Source organism: Dipodomys merriami, unplaced genomic scaffold (assembly GCF_024711535.1).
Source record: "Dipodomys merriami isolate MVZ:Mamm:240054 unplaced genomic scaffold, mDipMer1.0.p SCAF_9, whole genome shotgun sequence".
NCBI lineage: Eukaryota > Metazoa > Chordata > Mammalia > Rodentia > Heteromyidae > Dipodomys > Dipodomys merriami.
Window position 1 is genome coordinate 18,869,169 of NW_027206512.1, and position 14,892 is coordinate 18,884,060.

Here is a 14,892-nt window from a genome sequence, read left to right on the forward strand (position 1 = left end):
TTTAGAAGTTCCTCTGATCACACTTCAGCTTCTAAATTTCAACTAAGTTATCTCTAACATATAATCTCCAACATATAAACTTCACTGGTTTTATTGTCAGAAATGTTTCCTCTAAATATAGGCTAATACTGGCTAAAACCCAAATAATTGCAGATTCTCATGTAATCTGAATATTTTAAAGAAAAAGATTTCAGCTTGTTGCAAGGACGATGGTAAACTGTTCTGTATCATATATTTGCTTCTTTATAACATATAAAAGTATGTTTCACTTTAAATAGACACTAGGGAACAAAACGATAACACAAGCCATTTGGTTTTCATTTCCACAAGCTGAAAAATAAAGGAATGATTTCAATAATACCCCCTGCTGCCCTTTAGTATCCACACATTATGTGCTAAGATAATGTCTTCAGTTTTTAAAAATCTCTAAGCCAGATGCTGGTGGCTTATACCTATGATCCTAGCTACTCAGAAGGCTGAAATCTGAGGATCATGGTTCAAAGCCAGCCCAGGCAGAAAAGTCCCATGAGACTTTTATCTCCAATTAACCACTCAAAAACCACTCGAATACCAGAAGTGGAGCTGTAGTTCAAAGTGGTAGAGCACTAGCCTTGAGCAGAAGAGCTCAGCAACAGAACCCTGACTCTGGGTTCAAGCTCCATAATAAACAGAAAACAAAAACAAAAACAAAACTCTAATCTTCAGACTAATATGTGAAGTAGACATTACCCCCATTTAGTAGTTGAACTTCTTGTCTAGAGTCATACATACTACAGCAAGAATATTCAATCCAATATTCTATAATACTGGGAATTTCCTAACTGTTTGATTCTCTCTATATTTTGTTTGTACTGAGGATTAAACTCAGGGCCTCCCTCATTCTTGGTAAGCACTTGATTTATACTCCTATTCCTTTTTGCTCTAGTTTGTTTTACATGCCCTTAGTTTGTCCCGTGTTTGCCAGAGATGTCCTCAGACTGAGATTCTCCTATTTCCACCTCTCAAGTAGGTGTCTAGGATTATAGGCATGTACCATGATACCTAAACCAACTGCTCAATTCTTTATTGAAAATATAACACTCAAATATAAAATAAACTTCACAAGCATTTACTGGGGGTTTTGTTGTTGTTATTGTTTATATCTCCTTAAAGTACACCTAACCTTTGACTGCCAGCACACAATGGATAAAAACTGAATCTCATTTACCATCATATCCCCAAGACCTAGAACAGTGGTGGAAAAAGCATGATTGGGGATATGGGAGACAGAGAGCAGGGAAAAAAGTAAAAATATGGGCTGGGAAGGTGGCTCAGTGGTAGGGTGCTTGCCTTACATGCATGAGGCACTGGGTTCGATTCCTCAGCACCACATAAGCAGAAAAAGCTGGAAGTGGTGCTGTGGTTCAAGTGGTAGAGTGCTAGCCTTGAGCTGAAGAGCTGAGGGACAGTGCTCAGGCCAAAGTTCAGGCCCCACAACTGACAAAAACAAAACAATACAAAACAAAAAAAAGTAAAAATATGAGATCCTGAGCACATAGTGAAAGCCTCCCATGAACCATCTTCTGATTAAGGTAAGTGAATTCACTCACTTAGTACTCATGATAACCTTTATGGCAGATATTATTGTCTCGGTGTTACCAAGAGGCAAATGAAACACATGAAGGTGACAGAGTCAAGATTAGAATCAAGATAGTTTGATTCTAGGTTCTAACCACTGTGCTACATTCCTTCAAACCATGGACCTGCAGAATGAAGGTAGGGTTTGCCATGGGGTACACATGGCTCCATCCTCTGGACTTCATAAATAATTTAAGAAGGCAGACCAAGATTGATTCACATATTTTTAAAAAATAGGCTATGTTCTACCTCTATATTCCAACTCCATAGTCACTTAAGCTACTCATTTAATATTCTTGTATGATGCATGCTGTTGGTTGTTTTAGTTTTTCTTCTTATGGGCTCTTACATCTATCACCAATCAGCACTGTTTAATCACCCCACAAGAATGGAACAGAGATTGATCAAAAAGAGGGACAAAATAGTGGGGAAGAATTTTTTCAGGACTTAGAATTTTTAATCTGAATCAGATTCAGAGTTAATACTAGAGTTTCTAAGATAAGGCAGTAGAAATACCATCCTGGCAGAAAGAACAGAAGAAAACCTCAAGTCAATGAGTACCCAAGAGCCATGCATGAAGGTGCCAGGGGATGAGTGTGCAGTGGACAGGGGAGAATCAAGGAGCATCCATCCATGCATGGATAAAGCTTAATTACCAGGCTGCAGGTAATTAAGAGATGGGGTTTTAATTCCTATATAAATGAGTCAGAACAGGACAGAGAGAAAAAAAATAGGGCACATAGGCACCAAAGTAGAAGTGAAGTCCCAGTACCTGTAGCATATGGAGTCATACAAGTCAGACATGGGGGCAAGAAGGCTTGTTGAACCACATGTAGTTGATGGCAAAGGAAGCCTCTTAGTTAAGGACCCCAAGAGCCAGGACTGAAACACAAAGCTTGGCACTGACAGGGTGATCATTCTGTGGCCCTACCTTCTGTGGACGAGTCAATTAGCATATTGCCTCTCTCTAATTCACGCTGTTACCAAAAATACTAGGAAACGATCAGAGCATCACGCTCCAAAACTGGGAAAGGCAGCTGATATGAAGCAGGGATTTGAATGGGCACATATTGTAGTCCATAATTACATTATTTAGCTTAACCAACTTCAAGATGGAGCAATAAGATTGCTGTGTGTGCACAGGTTTATGCACAGGTGTGTATATGTGAACATAGCCAAACTCAAGAGGAAAGGGAAATGATAAGGGTCCCTAAAGATGAGGTCTTTGGTAGGACTCAGTATCTTGTTTTGTGAGTGAGTGAGTGTGTGTGTGTGTGTGTGTGTGTGTGTGTGTGTGTGTGTGTGTGTGTGTTTGCATGCGCACATCAATACTGAGCCTAGAACCCAGGATCTGAGCATTGTCCCTTAGCTTTTTCTTTCAATGTTGGCACTCTACCACTTCTGGCTTTTGGACATTAATGGGAAATAAGAGTCTCATGAACTTTCCTGCCTGAGCTAGCTTTAAACACCCAGATGTCAGCTTCCTGAGCAGCTAGGATTACAGGTGTGAGCCACAAGCACCTCACTTCTCTGTGTCTTCTTTTATCCCTTCTGGCTTACCTGCAAGAATACTTTTGTTCAAGAGCCAAACCTATGCTATTTGATTATGTGTCTTATTTTTTATTTTGCCTTATATTCAACAATACTAGTAAGCATGAATATGAAACAGGTGATTTCTCTTAATTAGCTTTCTTGGCATAATGTTCACTTTCTTTGGGTTTTGATGGGTCAATAAAGTAGAGAATTATCCCAGTCATAGCATAAATGACCCTGCCAAAAGAAATCAATCTGGAAAACCTTGTTGTTAACATAAAATGGCAGGCCCCTTTTTGAAAAGTTTAGCACGTATTGGAAGAACATGGGCTGACTGACAGACTTCCAAGGTCAGTAGTGACAAGTCAACAAAACCAGTCCAAACACAAGTAAACAACAAACGTTCCAATTCTGAGAAAGCTTATTTGCAAAGATAATTTGGGTAGTCCCAGTGCCAAGATGGTAGATGGAAGTTAATCACATATCTAGCTTTAATTTTTAAGATCACTCTGTCTTTCCCCACCCCCTTTTCTCTCTTTCCTTTTGCTCTGTGTTTTTGCTCCTTATTTTATGCATAAAAATGCAACCAGCCTGAACTAAAGCAAATTGGTTTAATTCCCTAGAGGGAACACGAACAAATTTTCCCAGCAACTTTCTACTAGAAGCGCTTGTGTGGGGGTATGTGAATGGAATGTGAAGCAGGCTGCCACGTAACCCAGTAATCCAATGAAACATTACCCATTGCAAAATCCCCTAAAATAACATTAGCATCACCAATTAAAACACTGGGCATGGGAGAAAGCAAAAGGGCTAAAGAAAAAGGAAAGAAAAAAATGTACATGTGCAAAGAGTGTGTTGTGCGAGGTAGAGATGGAATTCATAGGAAAGAGGACAATTTAGGAGGAATTAATTCCATTTTAAGGGAAATCTGTCACAGAAGTGCTGGCAGGAGGTTTTTCTGATGGGATAGAATAAAGGAATACAAAATACGTTCAATAATTTCATCAAATTGAAATTTCAGCAGTTTACCTAAATTGCCCAGCCATTAGACACTTACAGAAGTGTTTATAGTTGCCTGCGTTGAGTCTGTCTCAAAACAATGGGCAAATAGAATACAATACACTGTCAATATTAAGGGTTTTTTTTTTTTCATCATTTATGGCTGAGACTTCTTGGAAACACTGGTGGATCAAGAACTATCCAGGGGTAATGTGTGTAGAGAGCTGCGAGAGGCCGCACCTGGAAGATGGCGCCAGCTTCCGCCCTCCGCCTTCCTGATGGCGAGTGCTCTCTGTGGTAAACAACTCCTTATATGGCTAAGGCAAAGAATCTGGCTTGCTTTCAAGCACCTGAACCTATTGGTGGTTCCCACGTGGCGTATCAGGGTTGACTACCCAGCGGGTACTTAAGGCTGTGGGGAATTCTCCCCGGGGTTGGGGTCAGAAGATTACTCAAAGGTCCTGAATAAACTGCAGAGAGAAGAGTTCGGTGTCGCGTCTTCCTTGCTGGTCGAGGCGGTAGCGACAAATGTGTCCCTTCATTCATTCATTCAAATAATCCTATACTTGCCCGATAAACATTGAACACTTTGTGCAGACCCTGATACTTGGGAAACAGGCTCAGAGGAAGGCTGATAAACTTCCAAGAAACCTTCTCAAACTAAATTCAGAATCTGTCCCAGCTTCTATATCCACAATATGACTGGTTACAGAGGCCCTTCTGTCCTCATGTTTCAGTGGGCATAAACAGTACTTTCAAGACCCTCTCCATAGTCCTAGAGGCTCTGATTCTCTCTGGCCTGAAGCAGCGGGCACCAGCAGCTGCCTCTTCCCTGCTCAGGGCCTGGGAGCTCCCTCAGCTCACACAAATGATGAATGGCAAGCACTCATCCTCTCGAACTCTTTTCTCTCTAAATGCTGACCAAGGTTATAAGAGATGAGTACAACCAACTTCCTATCAGACAGGCTCACCTGCCAGTGCTCTTCACACATCTGCCTTTCTTGTACTCTGCTACACCGTAGTGACTGCAATCCCCTGGTCCACCTGCTTCTCAGATGGACCTATTACCACACATCTGCCCCTTGGTTCCTGGAACATCTAATTATCCTTCCTCCTAAAGACAAATGTCTTTATCTTTCCTTTGTCTTTTGTTCATGGTACTTCTGCATTTAAAAAAATTCTTTGCACATCTCTTTCTTATGTTCATGATTATTATCATTATTGAAAAATTGGTCAAGCATAAACAAATTAAATTAAACTGTGACCACTCCCACCTCCAGAGGCTGTTAAAATATTAATAATTTAAGCTCGACGTAAATTAAAACCATATAATTAAGATATAAACACACATATACAAATCTCTTAAATTATACAGACACTAAAGTAATAAAGTTAGAGAAACATATCATTTCTCTCATGTTCTGTCTTTATTTCAGCAGGAATCTTTATTTAGCTTCTTCTTGCCTTATTATATAGCTAGTTCTCCTGAGGAAATATTCAAGACTTTTACTTGTTAAGTAAAAAGGTTTATTTGGCCTATGATTCTGTTGGCTTGCCAGATTCCAAGCTGCATAGCACCAGTATACTGGTAAGGAACTCCTAGCTGACCACACCTTGTAAAAGAAGCAGAAAGATAACTGAACCCTTGCATGTGGGGTGGCCTTCTTTTGTTGCAGCCTGTTTTTGCAGGACTAATGTAGTCTTGTGAGAGGCAGAACTCCCCAAACACACCTTAATCCACTCATGAGAGTACAACCCCTGTGACCTAATGATCTTCTACTCAACCCCTCCTCTTTTTTAAAACATACGTTTTTTTATTGTAAAAATACTGTGCTGTGCAGAAGAGTTACAGATACATGAGCAAGGTAATGAATACATTTCCCATCAAGCATTGTTACCTCCTCCTTTTTCCCCTACCCTCCCTTCCCTCCCACCTCCACCACTATCCTTCCCTCCTACTCCCCCCTCTCCACCTAAATTGTAAAGTTTGTTTTTCAACATAGTGTCTTGTACATCTCATTGTTACAATGGGTCAAGCTGTATCCCTATTTAAGCATTTTGTTTTTTCCCTTCCTCTCCCCAAGCTAGAGAAGTGTATATACAAGATGCAGGACACCAACATCAAATACAGTGAAAACAGGGGTTCTACCGTGGGGGAGGAACATACAAAGGAACAAAAAAAATCACATGGTGCATTATAAATACGTTAGGAACAATAGCAAGAAAAAAAACCACTTGTGTCCCTATCTTGGGGTTCATTTCGCTTAACATCATCTTATCTGGTCATAGCTTTTGACCTTTTCTGCTTGTCTCAGGCATATACTAGTTATTGCAAATAAGGAAAACCATAGGACCTATGTTTCTTTGGGCCTGGCTTACTTCACTTAATATGATTTTTTCCAAGTCTTTCCATTTCCTAACAAATAGGGCAATGTCATTCTTTCTGATGGAGGTATAGAATTGCCTTGTATACATATACCACATTTTCTTGATCCATTCATCTTCTAAGGGGCATCTGGGTTGGTTCCATATCTTACCTATGGTGAATAATGCTGCGATAAACATAGCTGTGCTGGGAGCGAGCTTTAGTGTGGTCTTGTTTGTGATCGTTTGGGTAAATGCCCAAAAGTGGGATTGCTGGGTAATGGGGGAGCTCTATGTGGAGTCTTTTGAGGAACCTCCCTACTACTTTCCAAAGTGGTTGAACAAGTTTACACTCCCACCAACAATGCAGTAGGGTTCCCTTCTGGCCACATACCTTCCAGCATCTGTTGATATTAGAGTTCTTGATTATAGCCATTCTAACTGTGGTGAGGTGGTATCTCAACGTTGTTTTGATTTGCATTTCTTTTATGGCTAGGGATGCTGAGCATTTATTTCTTCATGTGTCTATTGGCCATTCTTATTTCCTCTTCAGAGAAGTCTATCTTTTAAGTCTTTAGCCCACTTATCAATTGGGAAGTTGTTTCTTTGAGTATTTGTTGTTGGGGGATTTAATTTTTTGAGTTCCAAGTATATTTTATATATGAGACCCTTGTTGGTTGTATGGCTAGTGAAGATCTCCCAATCTGTGGGCTTTCTATTGATCTTGCTAGTTATGTCCTTTGGCCATGCAGAAGCTCTGCAGCTTCATGCAGTCCCATTTGTCCAACCTTTCTTTGATTGGTTGTGTTTCTGGGTCTCCACTGAGAAAATTTCAGCCTGTGCCAAGGAGACCTAGGGTTTCTCCTATTCCTTTCTGCAATGATTTTAGGGTGTCTGCTTTGACTCTGAGGTCTTTGATCCATTTGGAGTTGGTTCTGGTGCAGGGTGATATATACGGATCTAGCTTTAGTTGTCTACAAGTGATTAACCAATTTTGCCAGCACCATTTACTGAAGAGGCTTTCTTCCATTCTATTTTTTTAGCTCCCTTATCAAAGATTAGGTGGATATAGGTTTGTGGGTTCATTTCTGGGTTTTCAATTCTATTCCATTGGTCCTGAGGTCTGTTCTTATGCCAGTACCAAGCTGTTTTGATTACTACGGCTTTGTAGTAGAGTTTGAAATTTTCAACCCTTCCTTTTTAAAGGTTCCATCAACATATAGGGATCCAAGCCTCCAACACATAAACTATTTAGGGCAAATCACCTCCACCACAAAGCACTGCTACTTGGCAACCTGCTCACAGCTCCCAGTGGCCCCGGATTTCCTGATATGAGAAAGTGAGGGAGCTTCACCTTTGGCCTAGCCAGTGATTACCTGCACACGTGTGGCGATCTTGATAGAAGCTGTCCCCACAGGTCGACACACACTGCCCGCGCTGCATCAGCAGAGGAGGCTGGCAAGATGAGCACTCCAGGCCGCTGGTGCACGTGGAGCACTCAGGCTGGCAGGCTGGCTCCAGACAAGGATGAAAAGAGAAACAAGGAATCTCTGGTTAGCTCAAAGCCACTACCCCAGTGCCAACCCCCCTCACACAGCCTATCCCAAAGCTTTGGGATCACAGAGGATAAGAGAGGAAGGAAAATACTGTTAACAGCCATGTGAGTAGTTCACATGAGGCGCTGTTCAAGTGTTTATACAGATGCATGCTTCATTCCCGCTACAAGCCTTTTGGGGTAAGTATTATTAGCCTCATTATACCAGACAAGGAACAGGCAGGCTTCAGGAGGGAGGTTGAGTAACAAGTTGGTTTGGAAGTCTGTGATCTTTTCTTATTTATAATCCTTAATATTTTGTGTTACTCAATTTTGTTTGCAAGAATGTTCCTAAGTGACTTTCAAAAACATTGAAGATTATAAAACAAGAAAGTAAGAACAAGTAATTAACTACAAAAATAATAACGAAGGTAATCAGCTCCTACGGAGCCTTGTTTACATCCTAGACACTCACCTAGGCATGTAACAAGTACTGACAGACTTAATCCTTACAGAACCCTCTGAAGAAAGTACAGAATTACCTCCAATGAACAGATATGAAAATACAGGGAACAGAAAGGAAAACACTCCTTTTTTTCAGCCTTTGTGTGGCAATAGTATTTACTGATATACTAATTGGTACAACCCAGAAGGTAAAGAACTCACAGACAGTCATATCCACAGGATGATCCAAGAAAACAGGAACAGTCACTCTTAAACAGAGAATTAACCTCACCTGTCAGAGGTAAGTATGAACGTAACAAAGATTTGACCTCAAGTACATCAAACTCTGATAGGTAAGGTCTCCTCAGATGAACAAAGATTCTGAAATGTGCCTGAACACATTCTCAATCCTCTGGTCACTCTAAAGACATAAACACTATTAATAATTATCTGTGTTGCCAGGTGCCAGTGGCTCATGGCTGATCCTAGCTACTCTGCAGTTGAGATTTGAGGATCACAGATTAAAGCCACATGGGCAGGAAACTCTGTGAGACTCTTCTCTTCAATTAACCACCAAAAAAAGCCAGAAGTGGAGCTCTGGATCAAGTGGTAGAGCAGTAGCCTTGTGCATAAAAACACAGGGACAATGCCCAAGCCCCGAGTTCAAGCCTCAGGACTGGCAAAAACATAAAATAAAATAAAATAATTAATTAATCAGTTAACTAAATTATATAAAAATATGTGTGACATGGACCAAGTCTGTTTCCATTTGGTTCCATAGGAAAAACTGGCAAATTTTAGTAAATAATCTTGAAAAGTCTATGTCAGTTTCTAAAAGTCTAAATTTATATTCTGGATTAACTATGTGTTTTATGACATCAAGCATCCTGATATTACTTCCTTGAAAGTCTTCAAAAACTAAATAAATTCAACTGACATTAACTAGCAACTGTCTAACCTCCACCCTACCTATCTCCAGAGAAGTACCAAAATAACTACAATATTTCAGAAGAAGAAGAGCCCAAGTGAGTATGAGTGATATTATGACTTCTAATGGCTTTTAGATGTTGTGCATGTCCTGCATTTGTGATCCCTTCTTTGACAAATCAAGCCTCAGGTTTGAGAACAACCTCCTTTGTGGAATGCCTCTGATTACTATACAATCCCATCTCTAAGTTGGGTTGTCCACCAGAACCATACCTAAGCAGAGGCTGCCCGCTTGGTAAAATCCCAGACCACAGCTGTGTACACATCGGCCATTCTGTAGCAGCTTTGTAGGATCCTGGCAGAGATCACAGTGGTCTGGAGAGCGAGAGCAGGTCAAACAGTCTGGGTGGCAATGAACTAAAATCAAGGACAAAAGAAGAGAACACAGTGAAGACCATATGTTTTGGTTATATTCTCCAAAAGAAGAATTGTATGATGTATAAACATCATACAGTATATGAAGCCCAAAAATCCAAATAGAACATAGGTACAAAAAGGCCCCAATTTCAACACAAGATTCCAAAGAACTACTCTGTCTGAAATGCCACTTTGTTTCTCATATCCTCAAATCAAAGCTGTCTAAAGAACAGCCTTGTTAATGGAATAACAACATTCACCATGTGCTTTAAAACAGAATCAATAATTTATGGTATCTTAGCTTATGTTGCTCTTAAGCTCTGGCATGTATACAGAGTTCAGATATAAAACCTACAGTACTTACTAGTAGTTATTATCATCTTTTAAAAATATAGCCTGTTTTCCTCTTTGTCTTCAAAATCTTAATTCTTTTTCCAGTGTTTAAAACTATCACTGACATTAGTGGTAATTGTCAGCAAAGGACCATTTTCAGGTTGTAAAGTTGTCGAAGATTTAATTTTCGATGTATAATACATAATTTGCTAAATATTTGCTTTGGAAAGCCCAGAGAGCCACTTTGGAAAAGGTAACATAATTAAACCATAAAGTTGTTTTGCTTTTTCCCTCGATAAACTTGACAGTGAACCACGGTGATTAGCCAAAATAAGGAAAGTTTAACAAGAACTGCCAACAGAAAAATGTGTGGCCGGTGTATGAAAACAATTAAGAAATACGAATAGAAGAAAAAACCACTTCTCCAAGAGAGACGAGGCTTACAGGCAAATTACTGCTCATCCAGAGCAACCCCAGTGCTTGCTAGCAATTATTAACTGGAACTAATTCAACCCCAGGTGATTTGAAAGTAGAACTGCAGAAGGCATAGATAAAATTTGCTTTTGCAAGGAATGAATGAGTCTTTAAACTTTAAAATCCCATCTGAGAGAGAACTCCAAAAGGAACTGTCTGTTTCATAGTTCACTATAAAGAAAAACAAAAGGCCACAACAATTTTTTTGCAATTATTCTTAGATATCAACAATGGAAGGTAGATTCACCTTTACAAATCTTGGAGTGTTATATTTCTGGATTTTCATAATAATTTTGCAAGCTAAAATAAGATCTATTTTATCAGCAATGCTATAGAGAGGGTCAGTGATTTGGCTAAGTTTGCCAGTTGTACATGCAAAGCTTAATTGGACTCGTTTATCAGAAGAATTAAGAAATGGGCTGGGAAGTTGGCTCAGTGGTAGAGTGCTTGCCTTGCATGCATGAGGCCCTGGATTCGAGTCCTCAGCACCACAGAAGCAGAAAAAAGCCAGAAGTAGTGGTATGGCTCAAGTGGTAGGGCACTAGCCTTGAGCTGAAGAGCTGAGGGACAGTGCTCAGGCCCAGAGTTCAGCCCCCATAACTGGCAAAAAAAAAAAAAATAGAAGAATTAAGAAACAATACCCTCCCCATTAAAAAAGAAAGAAAACAAGAGCTCTAAAGGATAAAAAGAAAATCGCTCTGAACTTTCTGACAGTAAGATCAGTAAAATCTGTGGAATTATGCACCCACCTGCAGTGCACTCTGGGCAGCACTGTCCTTTCACCACCAAGGCTAAGGTGGCCACTGGACATGGAGGACACGAAGGCTGGTAGCAAGTGACTTGAGCTCCCTGGCACTCACACACCTGACAAGGACCATCTTCCCACTCCTCTCCCTCCTGGGTGGAATAGTAAAAAAAACAAATTAGACTGTCATGAAGACACAGTGACTCAGAAGACAGGCTGGGGGTGGTGGTGGTGAGGGAAACCCACAAGCTCCCACAAGGACAAACAGAAGCATCACAACAGAGGGACTATCGTATGGTTAAAAGGGCAGAATTCCTCATTTTGTGTTTATAATTGGCCTTTTTTTAAGACTTTCATTTTTGCTGGTACCAGAGCTTGAATGGCACCTCCTGCTCACTCAGTTTTCTTCTTCATGACTAGTGTTCTACTCCTTGAACCATGCCACCAGCATGGCTTTGTGCTGGTTCGTTGGAGATGGAGACTCACAGACTTGAATTGGCTATGAACCAGGTATCAGTCTCCTAAGTAGGCAGAATTATAGGAATGAACCACCAGTGAGTGCCTGGCCAAAATTGGCTGCTTTTACAAGTAAATTATCAGTCGAATGATTTTAAGCATGCTCAGAGATAAAATGTGAAAGTACCCAGGAGGAAGCCGATTATATAAGAAGCCTACAAAATGGATTTCTAAATCTATTTTACCCTTCCCCAGGCAACAAAATAAATAGAAAGTAAAACCACTGGGGGTGGAGGGAGAGAACTGTGTAACTAGTGATGAGTAGGAATATTAAATATAACCTCAATAGTAACCTATGGGAAATGGTTAAAATTCTATGTTTTCTTATCACTACTCATCATGATTAGAAAGCGAGTCATTATATTTTTAAAATTAAAGCTTTTGTGGGCTCATTTCTGTAAGCTACAGATGTATCATGGGCTTCTCACACTAATATTCTCAGCCATGCAAATTATGGTAATATACATGAAGAGTTTGACTGAGAAATGCAAAGTGATTCTAAGAGTAATTCCCTCTTGCTCACCATCCTACTTGCCTGAAGGGAAGGGAGATACAGGGTCCCTCCCACAATGTACTGGGAGATGAGGAAGGAAAATTAACAAAAGACTAGATTTTGAAAAGAAAAGTTTCATAAAAAACGTACTAAGTTCACTGAAGTTAAAAGTCTTAAGCAACCAATATGATAATGTTTAACAAAATGAATAGGACATGCTTTAAAAAACAGAGGAATATTATCTTGAAGAAGCAGAGAAGAATTTTTTTCCACTTGGAGGCAACCTAGTTCCTTGTCCCTTACTCTTTAACATCCATAAATTATAAACTTGTTGGAAATAACTGTGTTCAGTTTTCCTGTAAGAGAACTGTAAGAGAAGTCATATAAGCTGGGTGCCCTGGCTAATGCCTGTAATTCTACGCAAGAGGCTGAGATCTGAAAATTGCAGGTCAAAGCCAGCCAGGAGGAAAATGCCATGAGATTATTATCGTCAATTAACCAGAAAAAAAGCCAGAAGAAAAATTGTGGTAGAGCACCAGACTTGAACAAAAAAGCCAAAGTTCAAAGTTCAAGCCCTAGTGCTGAGTGTGGAGGAGGAGGGGGAAAGGTATACAGATACAGATAATGTTTGGGGGAAGGAACACTTAAGCCCCAGAATCTTCTTTCTTTCACATGCTAATATATAAGAAAGTCCCCTGACAATCAAACCTAGTTTTCTGGAGAAAGGAAAAGGATACATGTGGAAAGTTATATAGTTACAGAAATGTAAGATAAAAAAAGATAAGCTAAAGGAAGGAGTCAGAGTCTTAGTACTAAGATTCTTCCTTCCCATTCAGGCATTAACCGTTTACTGTGAAAAATAGAGTCACTGTTTCCTTACAGTAGTGTATGCAAATCATTACTGAAAATTTTATAATGATCTATGAGCAAGTTAAAAATCTATACTTACTGGAATATGTTTAATTTCAGTTGCATTTGAAGACATCTAGGAACAAAGAAAAATGCATTTATTATACTACTAAAATCACCATTAGGCTGATCTACTTAATTTTTCATCATGAGATATCCATTTCCCCAAGTACCACACAAATTCATTCACTTGTGATGAATAGAGATAAAATCAGTCTGTATCAAAACCAAGAAATGCATACAAAAAGCAGATGAAAAAAACATTTAAGGGAATCGTTTTAAATTAGTCTCACTTTGCTTTTGAGAATATAGTTTCGATTCCCCTGGCGATGAAGGGCGTCACGGTCAAAGGATCAAATTTATAAGTGCAAACTGTTGAATTTTGTATGGCACCAGAGCATAATGGAGATGTATACTTACTGACAACAACTTGTTTCTTTAATTCCAATGGGTTTATCTCCAAAATTGGGTGAAAAAAATTATTATTGAGAAGATACACAACCAACATTTATAGGAAACCTTGAATTTCCTCAGTTCTGTTTTTGCTGTTGTTTAAGTAATTTGCTTTTTATCTGTAGTACTGGGGATTGAACTTGGGGAAGCTACACCCCCCAGTGCTTCTGCTTTCATTTTGTTTTTTCAGAGGATCTCTTGCTTTTTGCCCAAGCTATCCTCTGCCACAATCCTCTTACCTCCACCTTTTAAACAGCTTTTAAACACCTTTTAAACCTGTCCCCAGACCTAATACCCTAACTCTTGAAATGAGAACGACTAAATCACGAATATACTATGACAAGAACACAATAATTCCAGTGTTTTTAGCTTTCAAAACAACAAGCAAGCACTGTTCTAAGTGTATTACTCATAGCATTTCAGTAGCCTCATAAGGTAAACACTTTTGTTATCCTTAATTTAGAAGAAGGATCAAGTTATTTGTCCAAGGAGGCAGTTCATATGTAGCAATAGTGCAGGTTTGCACTATTGACCTGGCAAACCCAAAGAACATGAAATCCTCAGAAAACACTGGCAAGTTAGGCATAATTTACCTAAATCATTCATCATTCAAGGCACTTAGTCCTAATGTTCATAAACCTATTCTGTTGGTCAACAAAAGTTGTATCTATGATCAACCGGCATATTTTTAAGAACGTAAGTCTGTCAATATTGCAAAGTTCTCTATGGAAAAGACAGCCTAACAATGGGGCAAATTTGGAGAGATTATGACAATTTTTTTCCTTTGGTATAATACAGTAAACAAATATAGACACAGGGAGAACTATTTGTGGAAAAGTGGAGTTTCACATCAAATCCAATGAACCAAAATTTTACTTCTATATACTAAAGAAATCTAGAACCTGGTAGTATTTTACCAGCTCCTTGGTGGACCAAGCCACCTTTTTCAAGACTACAACAAAAATCGAACTGGACCACCTACCTACAGTCTCTTTCCCTTCATTCTTCTGGCCTAAGTAACAACTCCTAGGTTATCCTTGCCTTAGTCAGAACATGGCTTGCTGAGGAGAGACTCCAAGCTCTCCAGCATCTACCATCTTCCTCAGGTTCTAGGCTGTTTACTAAAACTCACCT

The 14,892-nt window shown here is 39.5% G+C and overlaps 1 protein-coding gene across 2 annotated transcripts in view; it reads right to left on the bottom strand.

The window, feature by feature from the left end:
• Fras1 (Fraser extracellular matrix complex subunit 1) overlaps positions 1-14,892 on the bottom strand; it is a 442,940-nt gene that overhangs the window by 238,367 nt on the left and 189,681 nt on the right. For both annotated transcript variants that reach the window (XM_070012597.1, XM_070012596.1), the window contains exons 11-14: positions 13,346-13,381; positions 11,392-11,539; positions 9,692-9,835; positions 7,890-8,024 (exon numbers count right to left, since the gene is read on the bottom strand). In XM_070012597.1, coding sequence (XP_069868698.1) covers positions 7,890-8,024; positions 9,692-9,835; positions 11,392-11,539; positions 13,346-13,381 — 463 coding nt within the window. The remainder of the gene's footprint in view (positions 1-7,889; positions 8,025-9,691; positions 9,836-11,391; positions 11,540-13,345; positions 13,382-14,892) is intronic.